At 35.8% G+C, this 16,987-nt stretch overlaps 1 protein-coding gene across 2 annotated transcripts in view; it reads right to left on the reverse strand.

The window, feature by feature from the left end:
- Mmp16 (matrix metallopeptidase 16) overlaps positions 1-16,987 on the reverse strand; it is a 218,499-nt gene that overhangs the window by 49,688 nt on the left and 151,824 nt on the right. For both annotated transcript variants that reach the window (XM_076924116.1, XM_076924117.1), the window contains 2 exons: positions 11,282-11,443; positions 8,539-8,750 (listed from right to left, as the gene is read on the reverse strand). In XM_076924116.1, coding sequence (XP_076780231.1) covers positions 8,539-8,750; positions 11,282-11,443 — 374 coding nt within the window. The remainder of the gene's footprint in view (positions 1-8,538; positions 8,751-11,281; positions 11,444-16,987) is intronic.

A 16,987-nucleotide genomic window follows, 5' to 3' on the forward strand; every position in this document is an offset into this window, starting at 1 on the left:
AATTATCTTATCTACATATCAATTAAAATTTGAAGAGTAAGGACTCCCCTTCACTAATCCCATTAGAATTACAGTTATTAGTTGTAGAATAATGTGAGAGAGTAATTATTTTCCAATATTGTCTTTCCACACCAGCACATTGTAAACTCCCCATTACTTAATTCATTTGAATTTACATAATTAAACTTGTGTTATATCCCACATAATAATCTCATTTAAAAATAAAATATGATGTAATAATTTCAAAACCATTCTAAGTATTAGGAATAGAATATTGAATAAGACACTTGATAACCCTCCTCATGGAATTCAAATTCAGGGAACAGAGATATAAGCAAAAAAACTATTCGGTAAACAAATATTTGTTGCATATTATAATTATACCAAACATTTCTATTTAAGTTGAATTTTATGCCTAGCCTAATTAGGCCAAGGTACATTTTCTATTTATTCAACCTACGTGATTATTTGTTCATTTAAATAAAACTATTTCCTTCTCTCTGTCTTTCCAAAATCTTATGTGTTTAAATGTTTTTTCATTGGACATTGTGGAACTTTTTAGTAATCCACATACTTTGGGGATGATTATATTTATATTCATAGTGTATTCTAAGTATATATACTTATGACCAACTCATGAAGATAAATAAATTCTCTAACAAACTTGAAAGACTTGGCTGCAACTTGCAAGCCATTATAAATAGCTAAAAATTGCAGTGATGATTAGAACACAGTATATTTACATTTAAAGTGATCATACGTGGGACCCTGAAAGATACCCTGGTTTCTGGTTGAGCTAGGTTTGAAACCCTGGTAAAGCTGCAGGAGACCCTGCAAGGGACAGTAGGAGTTTGGCAATGCTCCCAGACACCAGCTTCCTGACATGAGGCCTCCATAGATTTGGGTCTTTGAGTCCTGTAGGACAACATACCTACTAGCCTCTCCAGCAGAAGGCGTGACCACAAGTCACTTAGCCTCAAGACAGATCTCCATACTAGTGAGGTACATAAAGTCCAGAAGGACTTAGCCAATTAAGCTTTCCTTCCAAGACCCTCCTCCCTGCAGAAGGTATTTAACCTCAGGCCCACCCTGAAAAAACAGAGGTACAGTTTCTCATCTACTTTCTGTCATGACAATAAAATCTTTAAAACCATGGACTGTTTCTTTTCAACAGAATCCACTGTGAGGAACAATGGAACAGGCCTACAGAGCCACCATCTAACCTTCCGCAGAAGATCTCTTTGCATTCACAGCTACAGTGACCACTGACCCAAGCCAGCCACCTGTGACCAAGCCAAAGCCAAATCACAGTGACAAACCAATGACTCATCCCCATGGGGTGCAGCCAGAGCTTCCCTTCCCTCTTCCCTTTGCCCTGGGCCAAACCAGCCTGTGGACCCCACTTTGTCCTCAGCTCTTCTGCAGCTTCCAGAGGCGCCTGGGTGCCCAAGAGCCAGAGAACCAGAGGCGCTAGCTCCAGCTTCTCTGGGACCTCAGACTGTGCTCCCCCACCCCAGGAGCAGTGTCCCCACAGCCTGACACCTGCCCAGAGCTAGCGTGGGGTGAATGCAGTCAAACTTCCCATGTCTCTGTCTCTGCTAACAATCCTTCAGGACCCACACTTTTACCCAGCAGTCATAGAGGCAGTAAAATTTAACTCCTCTTTACAGACATACAAGCAATAATCTTCAACATGTTTTGAAAATCACTGTGACAAATTACTGGATAGCAAAATAGGAAGAAAACTTTATCTAAGGGCACAGTGTCCCAGGCACCTCATGATCACATGGCCATGAGCATGAGAATAGCATCATGGTGAACATGGTGAACTCTCATACATGGGAGTAAAGGTTTTGAAAAGATGGTGATTAGGAAAGAGCAGAACATGTCTGAGCAAAGACATCCTCTTCCCCAGTTACCAACTACATCCATTCTCTCCACAGGAGGCTATCAACTTATGGTTCCAGCCATGGATCAGACTACCAGTTATGTACTAGCATCATCTCCTCCATCTCCAATCATCCCCCCAAGCCTGTCAGCTGACAGTAAGCCATGTACCTGGAGAGGAAAGTCAGATGCAAACTGTTAAGGGGCCCAAACTGAGACACTCAGAAATTTCAAATATGAGTAAAAATATTCAGAAGGTGTGCTTTCAAAATTCTTCAATTAAAATTATATTTTCCATGTTTACTAAAAGTCTTGAAGCTTAATTGGTTATTTATATTAAATAAATGAGTACAAGTTTTCAGAAGAATGAGTTGAGAAAATGAACATTTTCTTTGAATGTTTTTAATATAAAATGATAGATTATAAATTCTATTTAATACGTAGATCAGAAAAAGTAATATTTGACACCAAGCTTATATAATTTTTATGTAAATTTAGAATGGGAATTAACACCACTATAGATTAAAAGATTTAACAATTTGTCTAATGTCTAAGGAATGCAAGATTATCCTATTTCAGTATAAGCAATGGCATTCTCCTAGAGAATGAGAATAAGACAGACCATAAAATGACAGCAGAGAATCTTTTTTCTGTTTCTCTCTCTCTCTCTCTCTCTCTCTCTCTCTCTCTCTCTCTCTGCAGTAGGTTAAACTAAACCCTTTCATCATTTGAGAATTTAAACTTCCATAGTATATGATCTGCCAGGACTGTCTGAGATCTTTCATGTGCTGTGCCCCTGCTCAGCTGGATATAATCTAGGTAACAACACTGAGAATAAGAATTAAGAATGAGCCCTGTCTTCAGGGGCTGAATACAAAGAAACAGAGATCCCCAAGTAGTTAACTCATTTTATACAGAAACCTGAAACCTGGCATGTTAGAGAAATCACAGAATAGACAAAATATGTTGGCTTGAGGGAGTGAGTGAAAGAGCAAAATAAAAAAGAGAACAATCATAGGAGCCGGGCAGAGGCTGGACTAAATAAAACCTAGAGAGAATAGGAAACTCTCAACTTGTTCTGAACCAGGGAAAAAGGCTTTCTGCTGAAGCAGTTCATTGATGAGATATACATCCTTTAAATACCACTTACACACTGTATTGGCAATAGACAGTCAAGGTGGGAAAAGACAAAGCAGGGAAAGAAGGAAAAGCAAGAAATTAGAGAATATTATATGTAAGGTGAAGTGTGAGGTAAGGTGTCATGTATTGAAATAGGATGCTAACAAACAGAGAAAGAAAGTTTAATTTTCTTAGATCAACATGTTCAGGGTTCACTGTGGACTAACTGAAGGACTGAATCACATTGTTATGAAATATGAAAATATATTTGAGGCTGAATTCTCATGTTTCAATGTCTCCTCTGTCTTCATCTCTCCTTTTCAGTAAGATGTCCACTTTAGGAAAATGGCCAAATAAAACAAAAGCTATTTTTTTAAATGAAATTTACCTCTTCTTTGCACTTGTATGTAACTCCTCAGTATATTTAAGTAGGTGACATCAATTAAGATAGCGAGTTGTGAGCAAATTAAGATCCAGATGAATGAATGCAGAGCATTTAAAATTTAAGAATTAGGGGACAGGAAGAAAAGTTGGGAATGATGCATATTAATACAGCATGACTGATGCATTTAAAAACTCTCAGCAGCTATGATTATCTGTGCAAGATCAAGCCTGCTGAAAATTCCAGCATCAATGGGGTAGATCTCTCCAGGTCCCACCCCTTACTAAAGAGCTATTTACAGTGTTATTAAAAAAGAAGAAGGTATGAAGCTGGGGTGAGATATTGGAAGCATAGTGGGGAATGAATGTTATCATACCTCATTGTATATATGGATGGAACTTCTACTTTGGTTTGTTTCCTGTACATGATGAGCTAGCTCCTTGTCTAGGATCACAACTCTTACTCTGCACTGACTACCCTTGCTCATCATCTTGGCCTCTTCATGCTAGCACCGACCGGCCTTTGCTTGCCCTGCTTGATATAAAGAACTGATCAGTTGATAGGACCAGTCTTCTTAGAGGAGGAAAATAATGTTTCTTACAACTTCCAGCTTTAAAAACTACAGCTACCACTGCACTCTTTCAAATGCAATGTAATGTTTTACAATTGAAATTTGCTTCATATAATCTCAAATCTGCTCGTAATTTCCTTCACACTAAAATGAAGACAAATAATGTCAATATGTTCCTGTTAAAATACAAAGGGATATGTCATGTTGTCAATTTTATCTTCCTATTGTGAGTTCAGCTCAGTCAAGGCAAGTGACATTCTCCAGGTGACAATGTGTCTTATGGTACTGTTATGTTTTCCTTGCTCTTTGACATGTTGACATGTTTTTTTTTTTTTTTTTTTTTTTTTTTTTTTTTTTGGATCTTCTTTGTTTGCCTTAGGTGGCTTTATGTTCTCCAAATATTATGAAGCTGCAGGGATTAATTTTCTGATTCATGCATTAAAATGGAACACACGTGAGTGTGTGCACACATGCACACACACACACACACACACACACACACACATATCTCCCAGTTACAACATGGTTCCACAGTAACTTTCTGTAAATGAGAAGATGATATTGAATTCTATGCTGAATTTCCTGTTGTAATGGAAGAATTCTTTCTAAGGAGGAAACAAAGGAGACTAGTCATTGCATTGTGTATACATATAGATGTTTTTTGTTAATGGTGGTGTTAAAAAACATACATATAGAAATTAAGTATGTTCATGCTCATTAAAATCTTTCAAAAATAAAGAAGAGAAGTAGGGAGAAGCAAGCCTGGGACACACCTGAGTTTGAACCCTTGTACTCTGACCTCCATACAAACAACGTAATGCGTGAATCAACATCAAATTAACAAACAAATTATATAAATGTAATGAGGTTTTCAAAAAATAAAGAAAGAAAAAAAATTCATTATTTCATTGATTCTCCTAAGGTATATAGTATCTTCAGCTCGTGTGAGTTGCCACACACTGATTCCTGTTCACTAGTGGTAAGCACTGTTGCGTGCAAATGAACAATAACTGTGCTGTGAGCAAGCCTATCATCTAATTAAAACCATGCACCAAAGGCAATGCTTAGAGACAAAAAACAGCGTGTTACATAGATGCACAGAACAAGTAGGAAAAATAACTAGAACAACTTTGGCCAGAATAGGCAGTCGGGATCTGAGTTTCCTGCAGACACTGAGTTAGAGAGACTTGAATACCTAAGGCTTTATAAGAGAAGCCATCAGGCATTAAAACTAGGGAAGAGTTGGGTGTACAAGAGAAGAGTTAATCGGGTAATGAGGTCTCTGATTTGTATAGAGTTTGTAATAAAATAAATAGGTAGAACATCATGCTAGACAAGTAAGAGTAAGGTTAAGCAATACCATTCATAACTATTGGAAAGGCTTCTAAAACAGGAATAAGTGTGTGTGCCCAGAGGATTAGGTAAAAGGCAGGCATTCATAAGGCAGATTGTCACAGACTTTGTTTTATGAAGATATCAAGCAGGAAGGCTAGACACAGAGCTTTGATACTGGTGTAAAGTAAAGGCCATCTAGGCTAAATAGCTATCGCACAGAGGGAGAACATAGCAGACTAGCTGTCATTCACAAAGCAGCATTTTGGCTCCCATGTGTACTCATAACACTCATACCTAGAACCTACATGTGCAGTCCTCTCTGTAAGTTCCTTTTTTATCACTATGGTAGACACCTGACAGAAGCAACTGAAAGGAGGAAGACTTATTCTGGCCAGTGGCTTCAGGGAATGTAGTCCATCATGATGAGAAGAAATGCCATTGTGTCTCTCTCCATGGCACCTGGGGATTTGCCCCAGGTGATGGAGGCTCATGCACTTTGTGACTAACCAGGAAGAATCTATATGTTTGGAATCTGAAATGAATACCACCTTCCAGGTCCACCCCTGCTGATACATTTGGCTAGTGGGGCACAGTCCTAAGGTTTCCACATCCTCCCAAAATGATATCACCACCTGGCAACAGTAAAAGGCAAGAGCTTGTAGAAGGCATTTCACATGCAAACCATAACACCCCCTGACCTAACTTTTCACCTTGAAAACTTGAAAGCAAACTCTAAGAACAAAAAGCCTAACCTGTTTTATGTACTATTACATTTTCAGCAACTAAAACGTCATGCGGTGGGAGGACAATAAATATGTCTTCAGTATTTCCAATTTTAAAATGTAGGGTAAAGTTCAACTTTATTCCGGAACATTTTCTGATTTTTTTTTTTTTTTCGTAATAGAATTAGAAATCTGAGTTGGCTTAGACTCAAATAAATGTATATAACTCCTTATATAAGAAAGTAGAATTCAATAATTCTTTATAGTTATTGAAGGATTACAAATGACTTGAATTTTCTGAATTTATATTTTCTGGTAAGACAAAGAATAGTATTGAACTTATAGCGCAGTTGTATGGTTCAGAGATCATGAACTCGTGGCTAGTATTCAATGAGAGCCATTAATTACCCAGTCTGTATGGACTTTGGCTAAGAGGAGCTAAGCTTCCATTATTCTTTCTACCTCAATCTCATGCTATTTACATCTGAGTTAGAGTCCTAAAATCTTTGATTCAGCTGCTAACTGTCATGCCCACTGTTTTCAATGGAAAAAATAATCTGTTACATATTTATTGTTCTTGGAAAAGTCTGCTTGCTCTAAAAATTAATTCAAAACGTTAAGTCAGTAAAACTTCCATTTGGATTAAATTCCTGTACTATCTCTTTGCATCAATGTTATAATTTCTATGTTTGCATCTTCATGGTAGGACCATTGGTGTTCACACTTTTTTCCAGTTATATGATCAGTGCATAGACGGGAGAGCTAGTTTGTACTCTCACATTATTGGTGTCTAATGGAACACCCTAAGTGTGCATATATAAATATACATATACATCATATACATATATGCTTTATGTGACAGTACGATAAATATATAGGCTGTAAATGTCTTACTATTAGGAAAGTTGTTACAATAAAAGTACAATGCTCTTCAGATGATGTTATATTTAACAAAATTTCATATTTATTTCAGGAACTGTTTTTTCTTAAAGAATTTTGATAAAGAATCTAAGGAAATATAGACAGTGAGAGAAGAAGACTGAGTTATAACTTTTTTGATATCGAAAGTAGACATTTTTGCCTTATACTGGAGATCCTGATCTATTTCTTATACTTCTGATTCCACAAAGCACAGTCTATAGGGCTTTATTACTTTAGTACACTCTCTGTGTAGTACAGTGTGCAGGAGACAGAAGCAGGAAGATTTTATTTTATTGATAGGTATGTAGATGTAACTTTTTGCTGAGGATATAAGTCTGTTTAGACAGACAGAAATAATGAAGAAAGAATGCAGACAGAAATAATAACAAAGGATGCATTATTCTTAGATAATGGTGACACTATGAAACTCTTATTTTAAAAAGGTATCACATTACGCTGTGGGAATTCAGCTAAGGCAGTAAAAACAAAATCTTGGTCATATAGATTCAACAAATTGGTGTATTTTGTTTCTTTCTTTCTTTTTTTTTCAATTCTGTGCTGAGGTTTAGCCACAGAGCAATTGGTAATAATGGTAAATTATGGTGAATTACGAAGAGTAACTTTGGGAATCATCAACAAGGAACAATGACAGATACACAATACAGATATGTGCATGCATGCATAATTAAAATAAGCTTTTTCTTTACCAACTGCATCTAAGCTTATTAATATACTTGAAATCAAATCAAGTACTTTATATATATTGGAATAAGTTTCTTGTTATATTTTTAAAATTTAGTATTCCTGAATTTTCTTTTAATTCTGATTTCATTTTTCTTTATCTTTATTAGTAGTTGTAATTGTGCAGAATAAGTCACCTAATTTTCCTATGTTCAAGCATAATATACCTATTTTCTCTTTTCATTGGTGTTATTGATAATAAAAGAGCTTGTTTATTCACATTTTTTTAAAATATAAAAATGTAATATGATAGTAACAATTTCAAATATAAATTAAGTATACTACGTACAAACAAACAAACAAACAATCGAAGTTGGAAAGGATGGACGAGTAGATTCTTACTAGAGATGGACAGTGGGGAACCCCAAACAAAATGACAAAAGGAAAACAACAACCGCAACAACAACAATGACAATGACAGACCCAACAACGACAGCCCAAGGCAGTAATTATCAACAAAAATTATAGAGCGATTATAAGATTTATATAGTAAGAAATCCAAGCAACAGCATGCTGGGAAGTGGCTAAGCTGACAGGCAAATCGTAGCTATTAGATCCCATTCATGATTTAAATTCTGCTATTTTATCTCTTCATAACATGCAGTACTTTCAACCTCACATTTTCAGGCATTTCAGCTCCTGCTGACAGAAGTGCATTCCCAAAATAGAATGTCATAGCAATCTTCTGCTAGACATCAACGCCCATTTGTGCATGTGATTTTTAGGAGGCTTTTTTTTTTTTTGACTCCTAACTGCGAGAGGGCCTTGAAGGTAGAATTAGAATGAATGAGAACTTGTTTTCTAAAACGACACACCAGACACTTTATCTCCTCTTAAAAAAATAAATCAAGGTCTCCTACCTTGAAAACAAACATCTCCCTTCGAAGAATAGCTAGAGTGTTGAAGTTCCCATCACAGATGTTGGGTTTGGCTCCTGGATAGGAAGGTCTGCCAGTGGGAGGCCGAGGAGGTTTGGGCCTGTCATGTTTCCTTGGGTCGGCCGGAGGAACAGATCGGTGAGGGGGCACTGTCGGTAGAGGTCTTGTAGGTGGAGGGATCTTGTCAGGTGGACCTTTTGAAAACATGAGGACAGTGCTTGGCTCACTTAAATCTGGAATAGAGCTGTAAAATACGCTACAGAGAACAAGCGCTTATCAGCAGAGAGCACAGACTAAGCAGAGGCAAGAGGTTGTTAAGGTCGCATATTTTCTGAAAACACAAACCCTCAAACCCACCCACCCAACCGCTACCAAGGTTGTCTCAGGCTGTCTTCATGGAGGGAGCTGGAGGCCAGCTCCTAGTACTATGGTCTCTTTGTTAACTTTTTTTTAGTGATTTTTATTTTATAGCTTCAACCTTTGGAAAGCTGCTCTCAAAAACCTGTTTGGAAGTAGGGTTTCATTAAAAAAAAAAATAGGTGGATGAGGATAAACATTGAATTCTTAACTATGAACTCCATTCAAGAGGAAACTGGACTTTGATGGAGACTGAGTCCATGAAAATATTTTCCGAAGATAAATACTAACAAATCAAAGGCTATTCTACCATATGTCTCCAACTATATTTTATAATTCACTATTTTATAAGTCACTATTCAACTATATTTTATATTTCATTATTTTGTTTCAATAAAATGCCTTGACAAATAACTGGGCGTTTCGTGTAAATACTGAATCTGAAGTGTCCATTGATTATCATACCACTGGTCAAATATTAATGTAAAGTATTTCTAAAATGAGGGTTCCAAGTAGAGCCAAAGTTTACTCAGGCAATTTGCAACAGATGTCAGTCATCATTCCTCAAGGGATTGATGCTCTTACTCTTTAATAAATGCATAATTGTCTACACTTAATATTTAGATATAAGGTGGAAAGTCTTTCACAGCCCTAAGTCTAGACACTAATTCATGAGGTCATGAAAGAAAGACTTCTTTGAGCTAATCATTCAGGAGGAATTTCTGATGACACACATAGGCAATATACTGCTTAGCATCCAAGCTATTTGGATTTGTTTCTATGACAGGTACCCGTCCATCCAATAAATTTCAAATTTACTTTGACCCTAAGAGAATTATTATGATTGTGCTACTAAAATAGAAAAACTAATGAATGCAAAACAAATTAGTTCACTTAAATTATACTGTTTAAAATGCAAATCTCATCTTCTGCATACCGCTTATTGGCACACTGATAACACACAATTATTTGTAAAAATGAGAGCTCCATGTACTTAATATAGTAAAGGATACATGTTATAGGTAAATTGTGAATGCCAAAATTTTAATAACGTGTGAAATAAATGTCTTTACTAAGGTCACTAGTTGTACTGAGGAAGGTATAGTCATAGTAAATATTCACGATAGTGTTTTCCCCTTTCTCTTAGTTTGCATTAGCTGAATAAATCCTGCAATCAAAACAATACTACCAACAACAGAGTTTATCAAATTAGAATCCATGCTATATGGTGATAAACATAGTTGTTTACTTCCATTTTTTCTGTTGACTTTCTTTATGATTTAATAATTATGCCTTTGTGATCAGTAAGTTATATTTTGCATAACTTCTTTACCTTTAAAATGTTTTTTCATAGACGTATCAGGTGCTGGGAAACTCTGCTGCTAAGATCAAAGTCTAACATTAACAAAAAGTCTTGAACTTGGTGCACCATGGTGACTCCTTTTGTCAGTGGGGCTTTCTCTTGTCTACCTGCGGAATTCTGGACCCCACTGCCTACATGAGGAATTTCATGTAGCTTTGCACCTGAGATTCCTAGAATGCCTCCCCATGATAAAGAGGCATCTCAGTAGCTTAGTCCTCTGCCTTTTGCTTCCCCTGGATATTCTTATCTTCTTCGACAAAACTATATAACCCTTGGTTCACCAAGAAAAAATATATGTGTCCAAACCCACCCTGAATAAAAAAAATATGCACAAGCTAAGACCTTCCTAGTCAACTGTTTCATAAAAGATCACCAGGAAAGTCTTTTGCCTAAAAGACTGGCAACACTAAGCTGTGAGGAGAAGGCCTTCTCTCTTCCTGCCCTTTCAGACCTGGCATTCACTCCTAGATGGACAGGGATCCTGTAGAACTCCACCTGTTCTGGCCTCTGCTTCATTCTTTCAGCCCAACATGCAGCAAAGTCTTAGACACCCTGAGAGGGAGAAGGAGGAGGATGCAAAACCACAGCTGGGTTCCAAAATACATACCACAAACTGAAATTCTAAATACTAAGACCAGCTGTCAGTGGCTAAGAAAGTTTCCACATATTTTGTGAATATGTGTACTCTTAAGTGTTTTTATGAGTTTATGCATCTATTTTAATATTCTACTACCTAATTTTAAATTGCACATTATTATAACTTTTTAGAGTGTACATTTACATTAAATTCAACAAGAAAGCTCCATCAGTAATTAAGTTCTTCTGGTTAGCTATCTATATACATTAAGTTTTTGTACAACTTGAATGATGATACAATTTTATAGGAGGACATTTTCATTAATTGTTCTCTGTCTTATATAGTTAAAGAATGTACTTCTAAGAAAAAAAAAGCACAAGACTTCTGGCTGCCACATCGCTTTGGCAAACAGGAGTAGTGTAACCTACCATATATCTTCTGGATGCCCTGCAAATCGTCATTAGGAAGCTTGAAGTTGTCTGTTTCCATGTACTGGTAAAATGGGGCCATGATAGCGGTAGGGTCGTTGGAATGCTCCAGTCCTAGAGCATGTCCCAGCTCATGGACTGCTACAAGAAACAAATCATTTCCTGTCAAATGAGAAGAAGAGAAGATAAGACTATTGTAAGTGATAGCCATTGAATTGGAAAATGCTACTTAGTAATAAGAAAATTATAACCCAAGGAAACAGAAGGATACCTCTCACTCCAGTGATCAGTATGATTTTAACACTGATTTTCCTACTGGAAAATACTTTCTGTAAAGGGGTGATAGAGTAGTCACAAATGGTTGAAGAGTGAAAGAATAAATGTTTAAAAAAAACTAGCAATACCAAAACTCAGTATCACTGCTGGTTTTGTATCTTTCCAATCATTAATTAAAATACCCAATCTCTCGTATTATAACTATTACACTTAAGGTAATACTTCCAATAATAAAAATGGGTAACTACACAAATCCTACTTCTGCATATAAGAGCCTAATAAGACCCAGAGGATCTTCCTGCCAAGAAGAGCAGATCCTGCTGATACACAGCTACAATTTAGACTCATGTTATTCTAACTCCTAGATGAGTACTAATATCTTATTAGCCAAAAAATACATGAACACTGTACCTTAAATCACCTATTTATTACCTATCATACTAGCCATATTTCTAGAATGAGCTTGATAAATACCAACTCTACCTGTGAATAGGTTTTCTGAACAAAAAGTATTTACAGTGGTTTCCCAGTGCAAATTCTCACTTAAGTATATTTGCATAATGTCGTCCATATAATACAAATGCAAGAAAATCCTCTGGGAATACTCAGACCATTATTCTGTGATTTCATTATTCTCTCCATCCTTTCATTTCCTTCCTATGTCCTCTTCATTTTCATCCACTTTTTTTCTAATTTTCATGTTTAAAGACAGACCTCACTCTGTTTCCCTAGGCTCACATTCAACTTGGTCTTCCTGTCTCAGTTTCTGAAGTGTTAGGATTCACACCTGTAAGTCTTAAATTTCTGACTACTTTGTTTCTGAGGGAAATGATTACACCTATTGAAGAGGAAGTTTAGCACTTTATGTGGAGGTCTTGCTAGGAATGAAAATAATTTAATTTTTTTTTATTATTTTCAGGAAAAGCCCTTACTGACTATTTTATATACAACATAATGACTCTCTTCTAAAAAATATATATTTTTGGCACACATTCAGGAAAATAACCAAATATATTTCCACTCAAATGTACTCTGGCACAGAGGAATGAAAGAGAACATGTGTCCAATTCTTATGTGACATAGACACACTGAAGATGAAGAAGCCACTCAAGGATTTTCAACATCATTTTATTATTAAAGAAAATTAAGTAGAGATTGGCAAAGCAAAACAAAAGCAACAAAAAAAAAAAAAAACCAAAATTAAGGGATTTAAAATCAGATATGATAAAAAACGTTTTCAATTTAGGAAACATCTCTTCTTATAAAATTAACTAATAAACATTAAGACAACGAAAAATGCAATACATATTTGTATCAACTGTAATGGAAAATATTGTGTCTTTACTAAAAGCTTACTTACTTTTCTGAGGATGTTTCAAATATTTTAACCACAATTTCTTATGTAATTTTTGCAATTGTTTGTGAATTCATCACTTATTATTTTCATTTTAGTGAATCAGAAAAGGGATGTACAAAATTTCAGTGTTATACAGTAAGGCAAAATAAGCATTCAGATGTCTCTCAAACCAAGTGCAGAGTGCTTTCTTTTAATCACAAAAGTAAACCACATGCATATAACGATAGTATACAATGTGGCTTCCATATTTGAGGGAAGCTCATTAAGCTGAAGTATTTCACCTTACAGAGAGTTTCATTAGAACCCAGAAATTAAGAAACTTTGTAGCTTAAAATCCCTGAACAGATTCATTGGCCCTTTCTTTCCCTAACTGATTATTGTAAAGAGACACTGACAGACTAGAAGAGCTACCATGAAGAGGCACAGACCAGCTGAGACACTTGTTAAGACAGACCATCCCAGCTGACCAACCGGACTACCTGGAAGAGACACTTTTCAATTTCTCAAACTGCTTGCAAGTTATGAAGTCTTAATTTACTGCAGCTTTCAAGAGCCTTCACCTATACTGGGATGGGCTTTTGTTGATGGGGCATTTTAAAGTTATTTATGCTTTGCTTTTATCTCAAACTCACTATTCACCAAGCTGGACTTTGGTTATGTTCTTGATCTGGTCAGTCACTGATTCCCTATCTTGGATTAACAATTTTTTTTTCTTCAAGTCTCCCACAGTCCTATCATACAGCAGAAAGTAATCTGGAAGTGGAAATAGAAGGGAAGATGAAACACAGCGCCATTCTAATACTCATAGTTGGAAGAAGACAGAGGAGAAAACAGACACTGTGGTGAAAGAAATACAGCGAATAAAGTAGTTTTGAGGAATGTAAATGAAGGTATAGTCAATAGAGACTCTATTCCCTAGTGTAAAAAGAACACAAGTATAATGTTAATTAGAACAAAAGGAATGAGGATTTATTTGTAATTTTTCTAGTACAAAAAGTTTTGGAGGAAGGGTGCAAACTAGATGGGAATTTTAAAGATAATCAACGTAAAGAGTCCTGTGCACTATAAAGAGTCTTGTGCACCACTATAGCAGTGCACTGAAGTAAGAGGTTAAATAGGCAGACTCTATGTTCAAGATAGAGTTCATGATTAGCCAAAAGTAAGACTAAAACTGAAGAAATTGATTCATGGCAATGACAAAGAATTAATGAGGGATGAAGAGATGAAAATATAGACCTTAGAAGAAACAATAGTTTATATCTGCTTCTGTTTAATTAAGTCCCTATCATTTCCCCACTCTCCGTCAGTAATTTTCATATTCCTGAAAACATAACCAAGACCATTGGCACACAAGTCCCTGTTCTACCATTCTGAGAGGGTCACTTATTTTTTCTTTTATGACTTTTTTTTTTTACAAGTTGGACAAATATCAGCTTGCATGGTCAATAGGGTCTGTGTTAAAATATCTTGTTTCTTGAATGTTTTTTGCCCATAAGGTACCAGAGATCATCTCTTCTGAATGACTATCACAGAATAAATTTTTCTTTGCTATGAAGATTTTTCTTCAGGTCTTTTGTCTCCTTTCTGCTGCCCAAATCCCCATATAACACTCCATCTATTCATGGCACTTATAGTTTATTTTCATTGTCTTCTAAGATATTTCCCTGCATATTTTGAGTAATTCAGACTGATACTGAATACTATTTATTTTATTTTTAAAATTCTGAAAACATTGGCTGCCTCAGAACAGATATTTACTATTTCAATGAGTTTGAATAAATAGAAAAATATACTTGGAGATTATAAAGATACTTTGCAGTTTAAGAGTAAAAATAAATGTGTAAATTCTACCTAAATATGGTTTGGCATACTTCTCTTCATATCCTATAAGGAACATGAAGGAAATGGGAATACTATGACAAAGGCCAAAAAGATCATGGCTCTTTGAAAGCTTTAGACACTGGAACAAAAGTACCCACCACTTTCTGTTGCTCAAGAATGGCAGCAAAATCTTATATTTACAGATAATAAACAGGGTTCATGGAATAAAAGAAAATTATATGTTAAGAGGAAAGAGTTTAATTTTTTATAAGATTCATAACCATTGCAAAGAACAAAGAATGAGGGACAACTGTGTTCACCCTTAAAAGAGAAAGGTAGTTTTAAAAATAGAAACCATATAGTGTGGAACAGTAACATGACTTGGGGGGAGGTGTATTATAGTTAGAGAAGAAGAAAGAAAAACAGAAAGGAGAGATATACCTGAAGAGGTATGAGAGTATGTTTGGAGGTATGCAATTTGGACAGACTCCTAATGATTGTGTCAGCAATAGTTATTTGCAGGCAAGTGGAAGGCTTTGAAGAAACAAAACAAACAAACAAAAGCACCCATTATTTTGTTACATCTAACTCCAATTGTAAAAACCTTAATAGTTAAAATCGTAAAAATCTGAAAACAATGATTTTGTTTCTTTAAATGATATTAAGCATTACTAGCCAGTGGTAGAATTGGTAAAGCCGCTTTCACACATGCTCAACCAGGCAACATGGAGAAAATTTGGCTTGACTCCTATCTCAGTGGGGTGAGATTTAAGGCCAGAACTTTTAATTAAATTAAGATAAAATAAACCAAGTAGCAAACAAAAATAAAATAAAATAATAAAATAAAATAAAGAAAGTTAATCCAAGAGTAGAAAACCCGAAGGTGGCTCAAAATTTTAGAGCAAATGGTTGGTTACATCTGAGTTCATCAAGGGGTCAGTGCTGCTTCTAAAGACACTGGACTCTCCCTGCCTTTATGTGGCAAGACAGATAATATCATCCTAGCCAAAACTTCCAAAGTGGCTTCCCAAGAAGAGTCTTGATTTTATTCTTTAAAAGGAAAAATATTCAATCTTCACTGCTTTTCACCTTGTGTAGCAAGTGGCCTTCACTTACAAATGAAATACCGGGAGTCCAGTGCCTAAGTAAACATGTTGGAACCAACTGTCCTGCACTTAGGCAGTTAAATACTGCTTTCAGCCATCCCCTAAGCTGTTGGCTAGAGGCCTAGCTAAATTATTAAAAGCACTTCAGATCTCACAGGAAAAAAGTCTCCTGGTCACTTTTTTCCTTGGCTTGCAAAAATAAATCACACAGACCAGCAACTAGGTCATAATGGCCAAAATCAATTCATTGCATGAATAGGTCATGAAATTATTCAATTGTTTTCACAAAAATTATTTCTAACGGTAGAACTATCCCCTTGCAAGAGGAATAAATAAGGTTTTAGAAGAAAGTCAGCAGGATTAGTATATGAACTTATGACCTGTTGTAAAAGGATGCTGCTTTAATCAGAACCATTTGCCAAGTGTTCCAAGTAATTACCATTCCTCAGATGATTGGCAATAATGTAATTAAACATCACTTGCAGCCTCACAATAGACTAAAAGGGTAAGTTGTTAAATACAACACCACCCTGTGATTTGAATTCTACCAGGAACAAAAGTTGTTGGCACATAATGAAGTTTAGGTAATCAGAATGCACCAGACCTCTTTCCTAATGCTGAAAATAATAAGTGCTTCTGCAGTGTCCCATTCACTCATGCTATTTAGGTCTTTCACTTGTAATATGCCTGATCTTATCAACAAAGGAGAAATCAGTCTCTCCGTTCTGGGTGCAGAAATAGCACTTGCTGCTCTTGCAAAATTTTGAGTTTTGTGTGTGCCTTTCAATTGCGTCTCTAATCTTTTTTTTTTGTGTATTCCAATACCCTATGGAATGCGGAATTGGATATTATGAGAGATAATGCATTGTTTGTAATTTCCCTGTCTTAATTATGTCTTTTTTTAATCTGAAGTTATTGCACAATTTCATCTGTTGTAAGCTATTTCCACTGATGACATGTCCTGAATATAAGTGAATGATTTTAAAGCTCTTCCTATATACCAATTTGTCGAAAGCACACATATATAGACCTCCTTAAACAGTGTAGTACTAGCCCCATTTGATCTATTCTCCTGTTTTATTCCATAAATTGGTGTTGCATTACCTTCAACTACACGTACTAACCAGAGGATTACATTCTCACTTT

The sequence above is a fragment of the Arvicanthis niloticus genome, chromosome 25 (genome assembly GCF_011762505.2).
Source record: "Arvicanthis niloticus isolate mArvNil1 chromosome 25, mArvNil1.pat.X, whole genome shotgun sequence".
Classification (NCBI taxonomy): Eukaryota; Metazoa; Chordata; class Mammalia; order Rodentia; family Muridae; genus Arvicanthis; species Arvicanthis niloticus.